This window comes from Mixophyes fleayi, chromosome 4, assembly GCF_038048845.1.
Source record: "Mixophyes fleayi isolate aMixFle1 chromosome 4, aMixFle1.hap1, whole genome shotgun sequence".
Classification (NCBI taxonomy): domain Eukaryota; kingdom Metazoa; phylum Chordata; class Amphibia; order Anura; family Limnodynastidae; genus Mixophyes; species Mixophyes fleayi.
The window spans coordinates 312,103,462-312,120,426 of NC_134405.1; the positions used below are offsets into that span (position 1 = coordinate 312,103,462).

The 16,965-nt window shown below is 40.9% G+C and overlaps 1 protein-coding gene across 1 annotated transcript; it reads right to left on the bottom strand.

The window, feature by feature from the left end:
- Window positions 1-2,001: 2,001 nt before the first annotated feature.
- ARSI (arylsulfatase family member I) lies at window positions 2,002-16,313 on the bottom strand. Its single transcript, XM_075210051.1, has 2 exons — window positions 15,173-16,313; window positions 2,002-5,840 (listed from the first exon to the last, which is right to left on the bottom strand). The coding sequence occupies exons 1-2, from the start codon at window positions 15,487-15,489 to the stop codon at window positions 4,433-4,435; spliced, it is 1,725 nt and encodes a 574-aa protein (XP_075066152.1). The 5' UTR covers window positions 15,490-16,313; the 3' UTR covers window positions 2,002-4,432.
- Window positions 16,314-16,965: the final 652 nt, after the last annotated feature.

The window sequence follows — 16,965 nt, forward strand, 5'->3', positions numbered from 1 at the left end:
GATTCCAAGGGGTAAATGTACTAAGCAGCGGATTCTGCAAGTCACCGATATTCAGCGACTTTGCAGAGGAAATTTAAAACTGCAATGGCAAAACTTGCCTTGAAAGCCCAGGAGGGGCCCAGAAGACTAGCGCTGTATGGTCAGGCCCTTGGTCAAATTTACTATGGTTCCCAGCAATGCACAGTTCCGCCCGTGCTCTGTACGGTTTTTGGGTCCCTTGATTGATTTCTGTATTATATATTGGTCAATGAGATATCATCATCATAATCACCATTTATTTATATAGCGCCACTAATTCCACAGCGCTGTACAGAGAACTCACTCACATCAGTCCCTGCCCCATTGGGGCTTACAGTCTAAATTAACTAACACATACACAGACAGACACACAGACTCAATTTGGTAGCAGCCAATTAACCTACCAGTATGTTTTTGGAGTGTGGAAGTAACCGGAGCACCCGGAGGAAAACCACGCAAACACAGGGAGAACATACAAATGCCACACAGATATTATTTGTATTGCATAAAGGTCACTAGTATGATCTCAATTTGTCATATATTTGGCCATAATAACAGATCGCACTGACACATTTACGGCCACGTTGATCATCCCAGGCTGTTGTCTCTGACCTGAACACAGAGTGAAGCCAAAGACTCATACAGGAAGAAGATTTCTCCAACAAGATGTAGAGATTGTATTGTTGCTATGCCATTCTCCCGGGCCAACAATGTTATGTTTTTTTTCTTCATTCCTGTATCAGTAGTTAGTTATTGTTGTAAACCCTAACTATATAGTAAGTAATTTTCCCAGTAGCAGTAATTATGTATGATTGGTGCATTTCTTTTTAAAATACATGTTTATAATTAAATTGTATAAACTACTTATAGTACTTTATTTATAATATAATGAAATTTGGTTGGATTAATAATAGATGCAAAGAACTTTAGATATTTAAATGCTGCCTGACTTCCTGATGTAAAGTTTAATATCACAGGGTACGTTCTCCAGCTGATAGGGCCATCTGAGGGATGGGGAGATCCAATCCAGCATCCCACTGCATCTCTGCATTAATAGATTACTAATAATAGTGATCTATTGCTGGCTGGCATGTCATCTAGCATTAGATCAATATTACTGGTGAGCTATTGCTGCCAATATCTATGTGAGGCATGGATTTGGTCTCCATTGCACATATCTGGTCCACCCAAGATATAAAAGTTAAAAAAGTAATAAATACATAATAAAATATACTTAAATGGTCCCTGTCTTTCTACTCCTGTTTCTTTTCCAAACCCACAAAAATCTTGACACCTGTACTCTGTGACGCTGACGCATTTTGCATGAATGGGCAGCACGGTGGCTCAGTGGCTAGCAGTGATCCCTCTCAGCGCTATAGTCATGGTTTCTATTCCAGCCTACCTGAGTGCAGTTTGTATTTTCTTCCCTGTGTTTGTTTGGCTATCCTCCCAGTCTCCTCTTGACAAAACGGACCCTTGTGTGTGTATATTAGAGAATTTAAAATGTAAGCTCCAATACAATTGGCGCTATATAAATAAATTATAAGAATACTGTAATATGTTCATGCAAGAATTTATGACTATCACTCCCATTCCAGGTCCTATGCTACTTGTTCCCAGCCTGTAGATTTGTGCACACAGGTTGATGTGATTTATTTGCACATTATTGTGTTAAATAATTACAATATTATTACAATCATTTTTTTTCCATTTGTTTATTTTAGCTGTAATGATCATGTGACATGGATGAGGCCAAAAAACGGTGGAGAAATATTTTTGTTCCGCTTGATTGATTGTCCACCTATCACATGATCCTAGTGCAGAATAAACTCCAAACAGAGCCCTGACCGTGGTTTATATAAATATACATGCATGGTGACCAGCATAGCAGTTTTCTTGCACAGAGCGAAAGTGACTTGAGAGATGGGACGAACTTTAGCAGAAATATGGTAGCAGCATCTTACGAGCAACTTATAAGTCATGTTCACAATAACAAAGCTGTTTTAATGTCCAAGAAACAGTATTTAAAAAAAATCCATAAACAATTATATAAAGTCATGTCTGTTATTCATTCAGCTTGGTTTTTATTATCAATCCATATTTTAAAAAGGATTTGCTATTTCATTTAATTGCCACGTCAAAGACATTTCTAATGTTCCACATAGTACTTGATAAGTCATCTTCCTACTTGAATGAGTCACCTTCTCTTATAGCCCTCAGGCTTTGAAAGACTAATTGCATTGCACAAATTCAAAGTTTTATATGGTTTTATAAATTAGCAAATGTTGCTATTGCAATCTTTGTTTTTAATTGCCTAAGTGCAATGCTGTCAATAATTGTTTATATGCAGTGAATGGCAGCCGTTCTATGCCTCACGATTCAGTGATGTCAGTAGTTTCCAAAATTTGATTGGCTGAATGTTGGTCTGAACACAAAATGGCTGACACTACTGTATGCAGGTGATGGTCATATTTTATGCAAAGTAGTACTCCCCTGCTATAGATAAATATACCCTATTTGTGAGTACAGTCTACTGTCTTTATCTTTACATACAAGCAGCTGGGAATGGAGGAAGCTGCCATTTTGTGAACAGACTTGGGGGGTCTACTTAACAATATAAACAATTTTCTTGCAGTCTTCTTACAACAAATTTAACAATAAAATTTCACTGGGACAGCTGAGCGATGCTCAACTATATGGCAATGCTGTCTGACAGCGGTAAAATGGCTTTTTCCGCTTTGCCAGCCAGTCTTTAATCCATCTGCGCCTACTTGGCGCACTAGAACTGAAAGTTAGGCTTCCAGTTTCATATTCTTTTAAAAATAAAAATAATAATAAAAAAATAATAGAATCGGACCATTCCAAAGTCTTTCGTTAGGTATCCCGCCCTGCTATCACCATCCTGAGATAGTGATAGCCATAGGAGGACAGCGCTGGTACTTGTACAATCACAGTCCATGGTAAATAGACAATGGTTTAGCGATAGTCTTCACCAGCTCAGGGGGCTTTGGTAAATAGGGAGAAGCCCTCCCTCCCTCTTGGATGCAAGCTCTCACGGGAGGGGCCTCTCTACCCTTTGTCTCCTGTCAGTCTGTATTGTCTTTACTCCCACCCTATGGTACAATGACGCATTTGCCTCATTATGAGATGGGGGTGGAGCCAAATTACACAATTAGCTTAGCTCCGCCTCCTCACAAATCATCCCACCCCCTGAGACTCCTAGAGGCCAACCTGGAAAGGTTGGCAACAATATACTACGTTAGCTACATGTTTTGCTGTATTTGCTGTATACTAATATTGTATTTACGTATCATTACTGTATGTATCTGCTTTGTACTGTACTTGTTTTGTACTGTATAGCTCTTCAGAACCATTATAAATAAACAATGACTGTGATGATAAAGAAGCCCTAAACCCAGTGAAAACTGATGTTTCTGCTGGATCTAGGGCATTTCTCCCTACAATAAGATGACCTCTTGATTCTTTAAGGAAAAGTCTACTAGCATGCACCTCTCCCAGCGAACAGGAAACCCCTGATGGAGAGCGAAGTGTTAGATATACTGTGTAAGAAAGTGTATGTAACAAACTATTGGCCTCAGTTCCCACATTTATGCAAATACCACCTTCATGTATTTGGACTGCATTTGTACGCCCCTTACCTCTCCTGCCTCACCAAGCATAAGGAGCATGCGGACGTACATGTGTGCTTCTTTTGCGGGCATGTGCAGCTCAAATTTGCGTAGTTTACATGAGTTCCTCTTGCTCATATACCCCCCCAAAGAAACTCAACCAAACTGAATTTAGCCTGTAACAGACAAATATGTAAATTGTGTACATAGGCAGCAATAGCACAAATGCCACCAAGGCTGAGAATGTAAGAAGTGCAAAGGTGAATTGTGCCCCCTAATAGTAAAATGCTTATATCTGTGAATGTTACAAAGTAATCCTTCATCCTGGAACAATTTGAAACTAAACTAAATGTCCTTTAAGGAGAGTAGTCCAACATTTGTATATTTTCCCTTTAATATTTCGGATTTCAGTTTTTTTGGTTACATCTCAACCTTACAAAAGGATGGTTTTAAGAGTCAATCCAGATTCTATGTTTCTTGGCCAGGAATGGCTAAACTTTTTTTTTTTTGCCTTGTCCACAAATGTGTTACTTTGTGTTTATTTCAGTCTAATTTTAATCCAAAACAACACAATCGAATCTCCCTGGACTTTAAGTGCATACTAAGTTTTGCAGTACTCTGGATATCCCAAGCGCCCCTTGTTCTTGGATTCTCCGATTTGTATTGTATTGCTCCCTGTCCTGGTCTTTGTAATTAAGCACGTTATAAATGGTGTTCCAATGAATGCTAAAAAAACAAGACCAAACATATCTTCCTGAAAATATAAAACTTGTTATTTAAGATATTTAGATGCGATTAGACATCAGGCGCGTGTTCAGCTTCCTGAAGAAAGATCTCAGCTTACAAATCTTGCATTTCTTTTTCTTGTTTGTGTTCTTTAAATGTCCACCTCGTATCCAATTTTCTTCTTCCTCGTCATCTTCCTCACTGGCCCATGGTCCCCATGCACCCCCGTTGAGTTCCGGATTACCTCTAGGATCCTCGTTAGGATAACGCACTGGGATAGCACTACGATTATAGTACGCCAAGCGTGCCAGTAGCTCTTTAACCACTTCGGGCTTCTGTGCAGACAAATCATGACGCTCATAAGGGTCTGCTGTGATATTGAAGAGCCATACGGACTTACGGGCTCCGTCTGTGTGACGTTCTAAGTTCCACCAGGTCCCGGGAAAGTTGGTTAGCGTCTGGGGTGGAATCCAGTCACTGTATCCAGGATCCCCAGTTAGCAACTTAAAATCTTTGACTCTGATGGAGGCCTGGACAGCGGTATTCCATACTCCCTGACCTTCTTCTATGGACCCTGACCTGGCAAGGTTATATAAAGGATCAATGTTATGCAGAATTTCAGTCCGTGGTGATTCCTTCCCTTCGCTGATGGCTGGCCACATGTCATGGCCATCCAGTCCTTCGGTGTCCGAAATGTTTCCACCAGCCAACGTCACCAATGTGGGATACCAGTCTGTAATATGCATTAAGGTCCGACTAGTCCTTCTTTTCTTTTTGATCAATGGGCTATGGACAAAACCCAAGCTCCTTACACCTCCCTCCCAGTATGTCCCCTTGCGCCCCCTTAAAGGCCAATTGCTTCCACCAGAGAATGTCTGACCCCCATTGTCTGATGAGAATATGATGACGCTGTTGTCATAGTAACCATACTTTTTCAAGGCCCGGGTGATGTTTTTCACAGCTGCGTCCATACAGGTTACCATAGCAGCGTACTTGCGCCTTGCTACATTGCCCATATTCCTATATTGGTATATGTACTCTCGAGGGGACTGTAGAGGCGTATGCACAGCCTGGAAAGCTATGTATATAAATACAGGTTGTTGAGGGTTATGGGAAGCCAAGATGTGACTTACACGTTGGGAATACATAATTGTGGAGTACTTGCCAGCAAGATCCCAGGCCACGTTCTCCCCCTCATGCAAATCAAAGCCACACACTCCTGGCCCATCACAGTTGTCGTAGGTGTAATAGTCCACATTGCCAGTCAAAGAGCCAAGGAAGGTATCAAAGCCACGTCTCGTCGGGAGGCATTCTTTCTTATAGAAGCCCAAGTGCCACTTTCCCACCATATGGGTCGCATAGCCGGCTTCCTGCAGTTTCTGGGGCAGTGTGACCTGATGAAGGGGTAAGCAGTTGGGTTGACGTGGACGTATAATGGAGTGTTGCAACCCAGTATGGATTTGATACCTAAGCAAAAAAAAAAAAAAAAGAATATTATGACAACAATTTCATATATGGAAAGAAAGTTTGACTCATTTTCTACTTAGAGTGAGGTTTTGAGGAAGATTAATTAGGTCTTCCAAAAAAATTACTTTAATAAGTTAATTATACTTGAAATAAAGTCAATGATAAGTAACATTCATAAACAAGTAAATGAGTAAATTGTACGTTTGATTGGGCAGAAACGCTGTGTCCACCCAATTCTGTGAACAGGACTGCAAAAAATCAGCAGCCTAAATGCTAACTATAATTGACTGGAGGGTTGTGGCCAATTCATAACCAGACCAATTGGTTACACCAGGAATGCCATATCTATTATTAATCTATCCAAGCAAGTCTTACATGTTTTTTTCATGGATAGGGCTTTCTATTTGTTGCATATTGGAATAAATACATTTTCGCTTTATATAGGGAAAATATTATTATATTATTAGGCAATAATAATAATAAAAAAATACAAGGTGTCATGATTTTTCCAAAGCTACTGTTATGCAATTAGTGTGATCCCAGAAAACTGTTTAGTTTTTCTGGGTATAAGGATACAAAATATGTATATGTATAATTTGCACAAGGCCTGACACAGTTACAGGGGCGAAAAGCAAATATATATGATTTATTTCTAAGTTTTTTTTCCTCCTAAAGGTAAATTACAACTGCACAGGAATGCAAAACAATTTTTTGTTGTTCTTTTTTTGAGTTTATGATTTTTTGTATTTACTATTAAACTTTATTTTTACTTTAATTCTTTGGGGGGAAATCATGACCTATGACCCCCTGCATCTCTGCAGGAATAGATTAATTGTAATAGTGATCTGTGGCTGGCTGACTTGCCAGCTGGAAATAGATCAATATTTATTTATGCCAGCTAACTCGATCAACCTATTCATTGAGAGATACAGGGGAGAGCTTGATGAGCATGCCCCTCCCACCAGGATTAACGACGCCCTGGTAACACCAATACAACGTAACTGGGTCTCCGTGGCAACCGTAGTGCATAAATACTGCTTACACATTGGAATAAATAATACTTAATTTATTAAGTGCCTGACTCATGTTCGGACGGACATTTGTTTGGGTAGCAGTATAGCCTGATTACGCACTGCTCATGGCCAGGACTGGACTTTAGCCATACTTGCCTACTTTTAGCTGGATCACTGAAAAGGGGTGTAGGGGGAGGGTGAAAGGGGGCGGGGCTTCGTGGATTGTGTCATTTTGGCCCCGCCCCCAGTGACGTAATGCCCGTTTTGGGTCTTTTTACAGTGGTAAGAAGACCCAAATCAGGCATTACGTCACCTGGGGCGGGGCCAAAATGGTGTGAATCACGAAGCCCCGCCCCCTTCGCCCATACACCCCTCCAGCCCTCCAGGATCTCCCGCACCCGGCCAACATAAGGTTGGCAAGTATGAGATATATATAAATATATATACATATATGACCCAGGCCCCTTCTCACACCTCCCCTCTCCCGTCAACCCTTTTCTGACACCTGAGAGCTGGCATTTTTCCTGCATCAGAGCCGACATGGAGTTGTGTATGGGCAGAGGGGGCGGGGCTTCACGAATCGTCACTTTTGGCCCCACCACCCTCTGCCCATACACAACTCCATGTCAGCTCTGATGCGGGAGAAATGCCAGCTCTCCCGGGATTCCAGGAGTCTATTTATTGTAAGTAAGCTTGTCTTCAGACTTTTGTTTTACACCTGCTACAGGGCCGGGGTAAATGCCAGATGATGGTCTTTGAATTCAAAATTACACGTATGTGTGTCAGTAGCTAACACAGAACAAATATATGTATTTAAGATTTACTATGAAAATGCATTTTATGCACTGTACGCTGAAGAGTTATTTATTTAGTTACTTAATGTAAAATAACTTTTGAAAATAAAATATAAAATATATCTTTGAAAAAAATTATTTTTATTATATTGCCAACAGTTGTAATTTTAACGTATGATCAATTAAAAGTTTTTTGTGTTCTGATGTGAAATTATTGTACATACGCATGTGTGTATACTTCAATCTATTCTGTGTATCTACATATGGCAAGTACGGTTTATAAAGAAGAGTGTATTTCCATCCATATTCAAATCGTAGTGTATATTAAGCTAGGCTTTTATTTAAATACAGGCGTAACTATGCAAAAGTTGAATGCGCTTTTTAAACACAGAAATTTACGTCCAAGTTGCGTTCGAACACGAATCAGGCCCATAGGGGTATATTTACTAAACTGCGGGTGTGACAAAGTGGAGATGTTGCCTTTAGCAACCAATCAGATTCTAGTTAACATTTATTTAGTACATTTTACAAAATGACAGCAAGCATCTGATTGGTTGCTATAAGCAATATCTCCACTTTTTCAAACACGCAGTTTAGTAAATATACTCCTAAATGTGCACCTGAAATTTGCTTTTGTTTTGCACTCGTCCTCCCAGCGCACTTCAAGGTCCATATATATACTCTGCTGTTGGAAGTTGCCTCTGCACAACTGGAGGTGCACCTAGGTTAATGGAAACATGGAAAGATCTGAAGAGAAGCACTCTGCAAAAGTGTAAATGTCACATCAAAGTTCATCCTCCTTCCTCTTCAGAACCACTCCTTTCATAAAAAATGTTTTCATGCAATAGTGTTTGGTTTAATCTATGGTGTTTTCAAATACTTGCCAAATTTGTAACTTTCCCCTCTGGGATCTCCCAGGTCAAGTGGCAAATGCAGGTGGTGTGTGGCACAGCAAATTGTGTTACTTGTTCACTATCACTACCCCATGGCGCAATGCCACAATTGAGTCATAATGAGGCGATTCACAGCGGGATTCTGGGAGGAAAGCCTGGGCTCTGGGAAAACTACCCGAAATTCATGAGAGTCCCAGACATTCCAAGAGAGTAGGCAAGTATGCGCTTTAGTGTGTTTGAAGATCTTTTTTTTACATTGGACAAAATTAATCTTGGAATGGATTTCTCCCCCAAAGTAACTAAAGGATAAAGTAAAAGGATAAGACCCGATCTTTGCCAGCTCTTAGCGGGAGCAATATTTAAGTGCTGTGTAGTGAGAGCTACGAACCTGCACTACCTCATTTTAATAATCTTGCTTTGCAATAAAAATCTCATTTGTGCACCGCTGTGATAAACTAGGCACCTATTCAGTACTTAGCAAGGAATGCCCAATATCCAACCATCTCCTCCTATCTGCCAATACAAACTTCTTCTCTTCTGCAAACCCCACCACCTTGCTCCACAAACCATGTGTCATGGGGGGCAATATGGGCACAAAGGAATGCATCCAGCGCCACCAAAAATTATTTTTCTCTTCATCTCAGCAATTGGGATGGGAGTAAGTGGGAATAGATTAGGGAGACAAAAATTGCATTAATGTCACACACGTCACCATGTTACAATGCAAGGGGTGCAAATTAGTATTCTGTTTTGCACATAAGTTAAATACTGACTGTTTTTTCATGTAGCACACAAATATCAACTTTAAATTTCAGTGTACAAATAAGCAATCAAGTATTTGTGTGCTACATGAAAAAACAGTCAGTATTTAACTTATGTGCAAAACAAAATACTAATTTGCACCCCTTGCATTGTAACATGGTTTTTGTCCAGGAGACTTAAATAAGAAGTTTCTCAAGTTAAGATCCTTAATGAATCAGGCCCCTTGACCTTAGATAGATTATGTGGTATGTATCTCAATATGTTTGCAATATGTTTCAAAACATGCACTAGAAAAAATGTCTGGTGTGTACCGCATGGTTGCCAACTCTCCCGGAACGTCCGGGAGACTCCCGGAACACTGGAAAATCTCCCGGACTCCCGGGAGAGTACTCTAAAATCCCGAATTTCGCGGCGGAGCGGTGATTGAAAACTGCGCATGCGCCGCCGCCGACGGCGGCGCCGATGACGTCATCGGCGCGATGACGCGACGACGCGACGCGCGGCCTCTCCCCCAGAACACCCCGGCCATTGCGGAGCACGGAGCTCCCACGCACATGCCCTCTGGATAAAATATATACAGCTGGAGAGTGGAGACCAGTAAGTGAGGACTCGGAGCTTGGAGGCATATATAACAAAGCCAACAGGTAATTACCATCTAATACTGCTTTCCAACAAGACAGCTTGCAGAAAAATTTTGATTAATGTTTTATAGTGCTTCAAACTTACAGCTGAGTTACCTGGACCATATACAGAGGTGGCAGATAACTCAGTTGTAAGTTTGAAGCACTATAAAACATTAATCAATATTTTTCTGCAAGCTGTCTTGTTTGATGATTTATTTTAAATGAATTAATAATACTTTTTAATGGGGTAGGAATGCTTATTGTAGTTAGGGGGCCGAGAGGGATGAGAGGGGCCTTTATTATAGATAGAGGAGAGTGAGAGGGTCCTTTATTACAGAGAGGGGAGCCTTTATTACAGAGAGGGGGGGAGAGAGAGGGGCCTTTATTATAGATAGGGAAGAGAGGAGGGGGCCTTTATTATACAGAGGAGAGAGAGGGGCCTTTATTTCAGAGGGGGGAGAGACAGAGGGGCCTTAATTACAGAGGGGGGTCTTTATTGCAGAGAGAGGGGGAGAGACATAAGGGGGGGCAGTTTTATTATAGACATGGGAGAATGATAAAGTGGGGAGAAAGTGAGAGACCTTAAGTACAGCAAAGAGAAACTGAGAGATTGGCTTTTATTACAGTGAAGGGAGAGCGAGCAGTGCCTTTATCACATAGGGAGGGGGCCTTTATTGCAGAAATCATAGAGAAAAATAGAGATTGGCCTTTATTACAGAGAGGGTCACGCCCAGTGGGCGGAGCTGGCCACGCCCAGTGGGCGGAGCTGGTCACACCCAGTGGGCGGAGCTGGTCATGCCCAGTGGGCGGAGCTGGTCACGCCCACAATGGTTTTTACAATCTCCCTGAAATGAATTTTCAAAAGTTGGCAAGTATGGTGTACCGTATTCTTCTGTTATTTGTTAGGGGAGAAAGGCAGTAAGTGGTGGGGAAGAAAATAAAACACACAAAGAAATAAGCAAGGAAAGAAACCAATTTCATTAATCTAAAACACACCAGAGAAAATTGGCCTTCCCAACTGAATGTCCCAGGCAATTAGCAAGGAAGTCAGCACTTTGTACATTGTGCAATGTATAACGTCTATATGTGGCAGCTGACATCTATCCATACCGCATAAATGTAAAAAGGAGTTATTTGTGCACCACATTAAATAAGCAAATGTTCTCCTTTTGCTATCCACCCATACTGCAAGTTTATTTATATATTTATCTTTATTTATATAGATTTTGGGAGAAAATTAAAAATTCAGAAGAAATGATGAGATGATCCGTTACAGAATAGAACAATGAGAAGAGTCATTTGGTGGTTTGTGGTCATGGCCTGATTATCCAATAGGCTGACTAGGCTACAGCCTAGGGCGCTAGGCTTTTGTAGGGAGGGGGGTACACAATTTTTAGGGGTGCAAAATTGGGACAGGGAGCTGTAGAAATTGAAATTCAATTTAAAATATAAGAGAATAGTTGTTCTCCAAAGTAACAAGAAAACATGAAATAAAAATATAGTAGGGTTTTAATCTTGATGTATTCCCATGGTACAGGCTTAAGAGAATGAGTCATCCTTGAAGATAAGTGAGTAGAAGAGACAAAGATGGCGACAGCCTTGCCCTCCACCTTCACCCTCACTATTGCTAGTTCAGGCCTTAATTCTACTATACTATTCTGCTTTAAATGAAAAATAAAAGAGTGACAAAGATTGCTGTGATCCTTTTAAAAAATCAAGCGCAGTTTAGAAAATTGGTTGCGGAATGAAGGAAACTAGATTCTGAACTAAGGACAAGTCAATTTTTGCCTACTGTGTGTTAGTCTGGTGTGGAAGGTGAGGGGGCACTACGAGCGTATTAGCCTAGGCTGCCCGAACCCTTAATTGGGTAAGTGGATGGTACTGGAGGAAGGACAATATCTACTAACACTAAGAGGAACGTGAGTGAGGAATGTACTAATACTGGAGCTATGAAAAGATCCATTTGGCCAATTTTAATGGTAGAGTGGAAAAATATGTGTTATTGGATTGGATGATATAGGCATTTGTTAAATGAGTGCCGTGGATTTAATAGTTAATTATGAAAAATATACATTTAGGAGAAGAGCAGGAACCTTTATATCGGGGCGGAAGAGGGGTGAGTTGATCCATTCAATAATAGATCAATGAGAAGATTCATTGGGTGGTGGGAATTATTTACTTAGTAGGGTGGTGAGATGATCTATTTGACAGTGGAGCAATAACAAGACATATTTGATAAGTTAAGCTAGGTACACACTACAGCAGTGGATCCCAAACTTTCTCAGTTCGAGGCACCCTTAGGGTCTCCATAATTTTTTCAAGGCACCCCCAAGCCAAAATAATTACCAAGTTGCACCCGCCTTGCTTACCAGCCGCGGCACCCCATTGAGACTGCTACGGCACCTCAGGGAGCCGTGGCACCCAGTTTGGGAACCACTGCACTACAGCGTTTTTGTCCAATAATCGGCTCAACCAGCCGGCATACGACCGCTGGTTCAAAAGTCGGGTCAGTGTGTGCAGTGACACGATGGTCGAAAGTCTGCCCAAATGGACGATTGTCGCCTCATTTGGTTGGTCGTACCGTTCAATATTTTCGTTCCAATCTCGTTTCCGTTGTGTAGTGTGTATAAACTTTCGACCGATCCACGACAATCCACCGATACTTCCTCGACCTGGGGGGCGTGTGTATGTAGTGATTGTATGTTCTTAGTATAACTGAGATTTGTTCATAACAAAGCTAGGCTAAGTAGACAATGGGGCCTATTTAGTATTGGTCACATTTTCCTCCTGTTAAATATCATTCTTTATTGCAACAATAAGGCATGATGTACCGTGGCCATTTATCTAAATGTCATGCCGGAACAGCACATCCGAAAATAGACTGACCTAGGGACATTGGCGGATCAAGGGGGGGTGGAGGGGGGGTGGCGATTCCCCCCCTTTCCATGGATGTTCTACCTGCAGCTCCACAATATGTGCTGTAGGTCCATGTCAGCAGAAAGAGAATCCCGCCCGGCCGCTCTGATCGTGTTTTAAACACTCTGCCTGCTGATCTGACACGGACCTGCAGCATATAATGTGCGGCCGCAGGCAGCTCATTTATAAAAGTAAAAAAGGGGTGTGGTCTAAATTTCACCCCACCCCCGACACACACACCAAAAAAAATGATTCTAAATCTGCCCCTGCCTGGGGATGATGCACTAGGATCTATGGGTTCTGACCCGGAGTCTTTACTGATCTTAGACCGCACATGTGCAGAGTCAATTTAATTATTTAATGGAGGGGAGATAAAGCCTACCATAGATCCCTCTCCTGTGATATCCTCCCCATAGGACAGAATGACGTTAGCCATCGGGGGTCAAAGTCCGAAAAGCTAAGCTTTTACGAGCCTGATAAATTGAATTGGCCCAGACCACAGTTCCTATTGAGGAATATGGGGACTGCGGTATTCTGCAATACTTGGCCTAATGCAGAAGATATCTGTGATATCTCCTGCTATAGGTTTTTATTAAGTTTACTTGGAGACTAAAATATGTCTAAACCATGAGCTTCCGCATTGTTTACGGCTTGATAATTAGGCCCCCATAAGAGGTATGGGGGTATATTTACTAAACTGCGGGTTTGAGAAAGTGGAGATGTTGCCTATAGCAACCAATCAGATTCTAGCTGTCATGTAGAATGCACTAAATAAATGACAGTTAGAATCTGATTGGTTGCTACCGGCAACATCTCCACTTTGTAAAACCCGCAGTTCAGTAAATACAGCCCATGATCTCAAAGTAAGATCTACCAAGAAAGAGCTAAAATAATACAAGAGAGCAGTTTACTGTGTTTTGTAACCACGCTGAAAAATGAGAAGAAAACAGGGACTGTGATTAACCTCTGATTAACTTCATTGATTACCGATTCCAAATTGTTGTGCTGACTTTGCTCAAGGAAAAGACATCACTTCTTTGCCACAGCTTATGATGTGTCATTGCACAAATATCTTTGTTTTGCGATATAACCTTGGTGTTTTTTTACAATGAGAGAGACGTCTGTGGGAGTATATTCATCACCCAATGCTCTGCATTACATAGACGGCTCCCAGGTAGGCACATCCTATCTTTCTTACAACCAGGAAGTTGATTCCAAAGGGAAGTCTGCATGTGCTGGAGAAACTCTACACCTCAAGGCAAATTGGTCCTTGTGAACAGCAGGAACACTGTCATCTGTGTGCTTATTTATTTATTTTTTCATAACTTTTAACCCCTGCCTTGCAATTTCACTGAAATATACAGAATCTGAAAGATTATTGTGTGCATGGGGCTTGTAACACACTGTTCTCAGTTATTACATGCCACGTTCCCTTATTAAAAGGGTTAATATCAAATGGGAAGGGAGCCAAGATCCTTTCTTGGCAAGAGCTGCTGGCTACACAAGTGTTCTCTTGTTTACATTTTCACTAACTTTAAGCCCTCTGCATAGGACCCTCTAGGAAATCAGCTTCCAGCCATTGCCAACTGAATTTCCACAAGACCAATATAGGGCCTACTCTTTTGTGAACTGGATGTATAGGACAAAGTAATATAAGGGGGCAAGATTTATAGCTAGAGAAAATCCAAATGATACTAACACAGAATTGTAACAGCACTGCATGTAGATGCAAAGTTTGCACTGAACACATCAACCAATCAGCAATTATCTTTTTATCTGTCTGGGCCAAACCAGACAATGAAAGTGAGGATCTGGTTCATTGCTGGGTGCAAATCTTGCACCTAAATGCAATATTAGAATATGAACGTTATTGTCTTTTGAAGTGAAATACATATTTATACATATTTATTTATTTCCCTTCAGCCTACAGACTTTTTCCCCACACTATTACAATGGTAATTTTGCTTGTTTAGGGACTGATATTATGCCCCACAAGTGCTACCTATGTACATTGCTACTTTTAGGCGCCATTGAAAATAAATATTCTGGGTACACTTTTTTTCTTCTGGGTTTCCCACTGACACATAAAAAAGCACCATAATACAGGCATGATAAAAATGGCCCATTTACTTGAAACAAAACCTTATGCTTGAATCTCTTGATACTCTTCACAATTACCACGACTGCAGTTTGTCAAGTACTATAGTGTATAACTATCTATCTATCTATTAGTTTAAATGTACCTATAGTTAGAAGACTACATTTTATTCAGGGTATACATTACAGGGCGCACACAGTGGTAAATTCATTGCTCCCTCAGTATTTTCTTACCTGCCAGTGATTAGCTGACTACGTGAAGGAGTACAGATGGGCTGAACATAATAGTTCTCCAGCTTGACCCCCTCAGCAGCCAGACGATCAAGAGTGGGCGTTTGTATGTCCGAGCCATGGTACCCTATGTCATGGAAGCCTTGGTCATCAGTCAGGATGAAGATAATGTGCGGAGGTCTAGGAGGCGGTATCTGAAACTTAGCTGGTCCATCACCAGGACTGTCCCCGAGGACAGTAGGCTTCATCCAGTCCCAGGACATATAACCAAAGCTTACCAAACTGACCAGAGAAAATCCTGTTAGAGTTTGAACAGCCATACCCAAGCTCCAACAGATGGATAAGAATTAAAACCTTGAAAAAATCTAGTGTAGGCACATCACGGAAGCAGAACGTAGATGATCAATGTCGAAGTGAAAAGTCAAACTTCCCATAAAGTCCATCTGGTTCATATTATTATTTTCAATGATAGGAATCTATTTTATGAAGTATGGAAAGTCAGTTTTGTTGCAAAAGTCATAGGGCAGTTATCTTTCAAGGTGATCTCCACTCCAAAAAAGATGCTTGGAAAAATGCCATCAACACGTGTCCACGGTGAGTCCTTACCATGGGGAATTTAGCAACCTTTCACATGCAGAACAGAGACGTCAAGAAGAATTAAAGATGCATTCATGACTCCAGATCAATCTCTGGTTTTCCTCGAAAGCAAGAAGAAGTTCACTGCAAATTACAATGTCTGTTTTATTGCTGTATTAGGGTTCTGCTTTAATTTATAACAAGACAAATGTGCAGTGTCTCCAATCTAATAGATGCTAAGAGATCCAGTTTATCTTCTCAGAATATCTAGGTGGTTTTTTTTATATACTAAATCCAGAGAAATATATTTTAAATCCATCAGTCGGTCCCAGCACCACATCCACAGGCTTCAACAGGCTGTTGGAAAACTTTCTTTTTTTATATATGCCTTAAACTGAACTGCCAAATATATGGGAAGAATCTGTATCCTGGCCAGGCAGTGCTCTGGATTATTTCCCTGAATCTGGACACTCAGTAAGATAGGCTCTCTTTAGACAAGAGTGAGAGAGGTGTCCAAGTAAATAAGTAGTTTTATAGCATCTGTTTGCATCTGGCCAGCACTGTTAGGTTTAAGGAGAGCTCGGGATGCTGGTCCCTCCCTGTTTCTCCACTCTAAAAGAGAAGCTTTAAAAAGTCAGCCTGGGACACTTCAGGGTCCTAGTGTGCACCCTATTGATTCCCTCTAGCAGATGCAATAAGCTGTGCAGATAATAATCAGTCTTTCAGTTTGTACTTTATACTCTGTCCGAACTAGGATGAAAACAAGCTTTTACAATCAGTGATGTTTTATGTTGTTAGGTCTACAATAAGGAGGTACTGTTAATGTAATAGTCGTGTACTTACTACCCTACAGCAGGAAGTTGTTGCAAGTAATTTAAGACTCTTTAAAAAGAAACTGCTCTTTTAATGAGCCTCTTCTTGAGAACCTTTTGAGTGATTTAGTGACATCTGCAAAGCTGGGCTGTTTAAGCTGAATGAGAATGTTTCCTAGATTCTATAACGTTACAAAGAATCCGTTTTTTAAGATTACTGCAGATGTTTCAAATTTGAAGTCATGGCATGAAGTTATTTGCAATTAGTTTTATGCCACATTTCAGCCTGGCAGGGTTTTATTTTTTATACAGGAACCAGACAAGACACAGTAAATATATTTAATTTGTCACCACGGCATGGAAAACTCCCATGAACTGGAATTAAGGTTTCTGTAGGAATAAAACTTG

Excerpts from the sequence above, each read along its gene's own strand:
- ARSI (XM_075210051.1), bottom strand. The coding sequence starts at position 15,489 with ATGGCTGTTCAAACTCTAACAGGATTTTCTCTGGTCAGTTTGGTAAGC. Across the intron at positions 5,841-15,172 it reads AGTCAGCTAATCACTGGCAG|GTATCAAATCCATACTGGGT; the intron begins GTAAGAAAATAC and ends TTTTTTGCTTAG.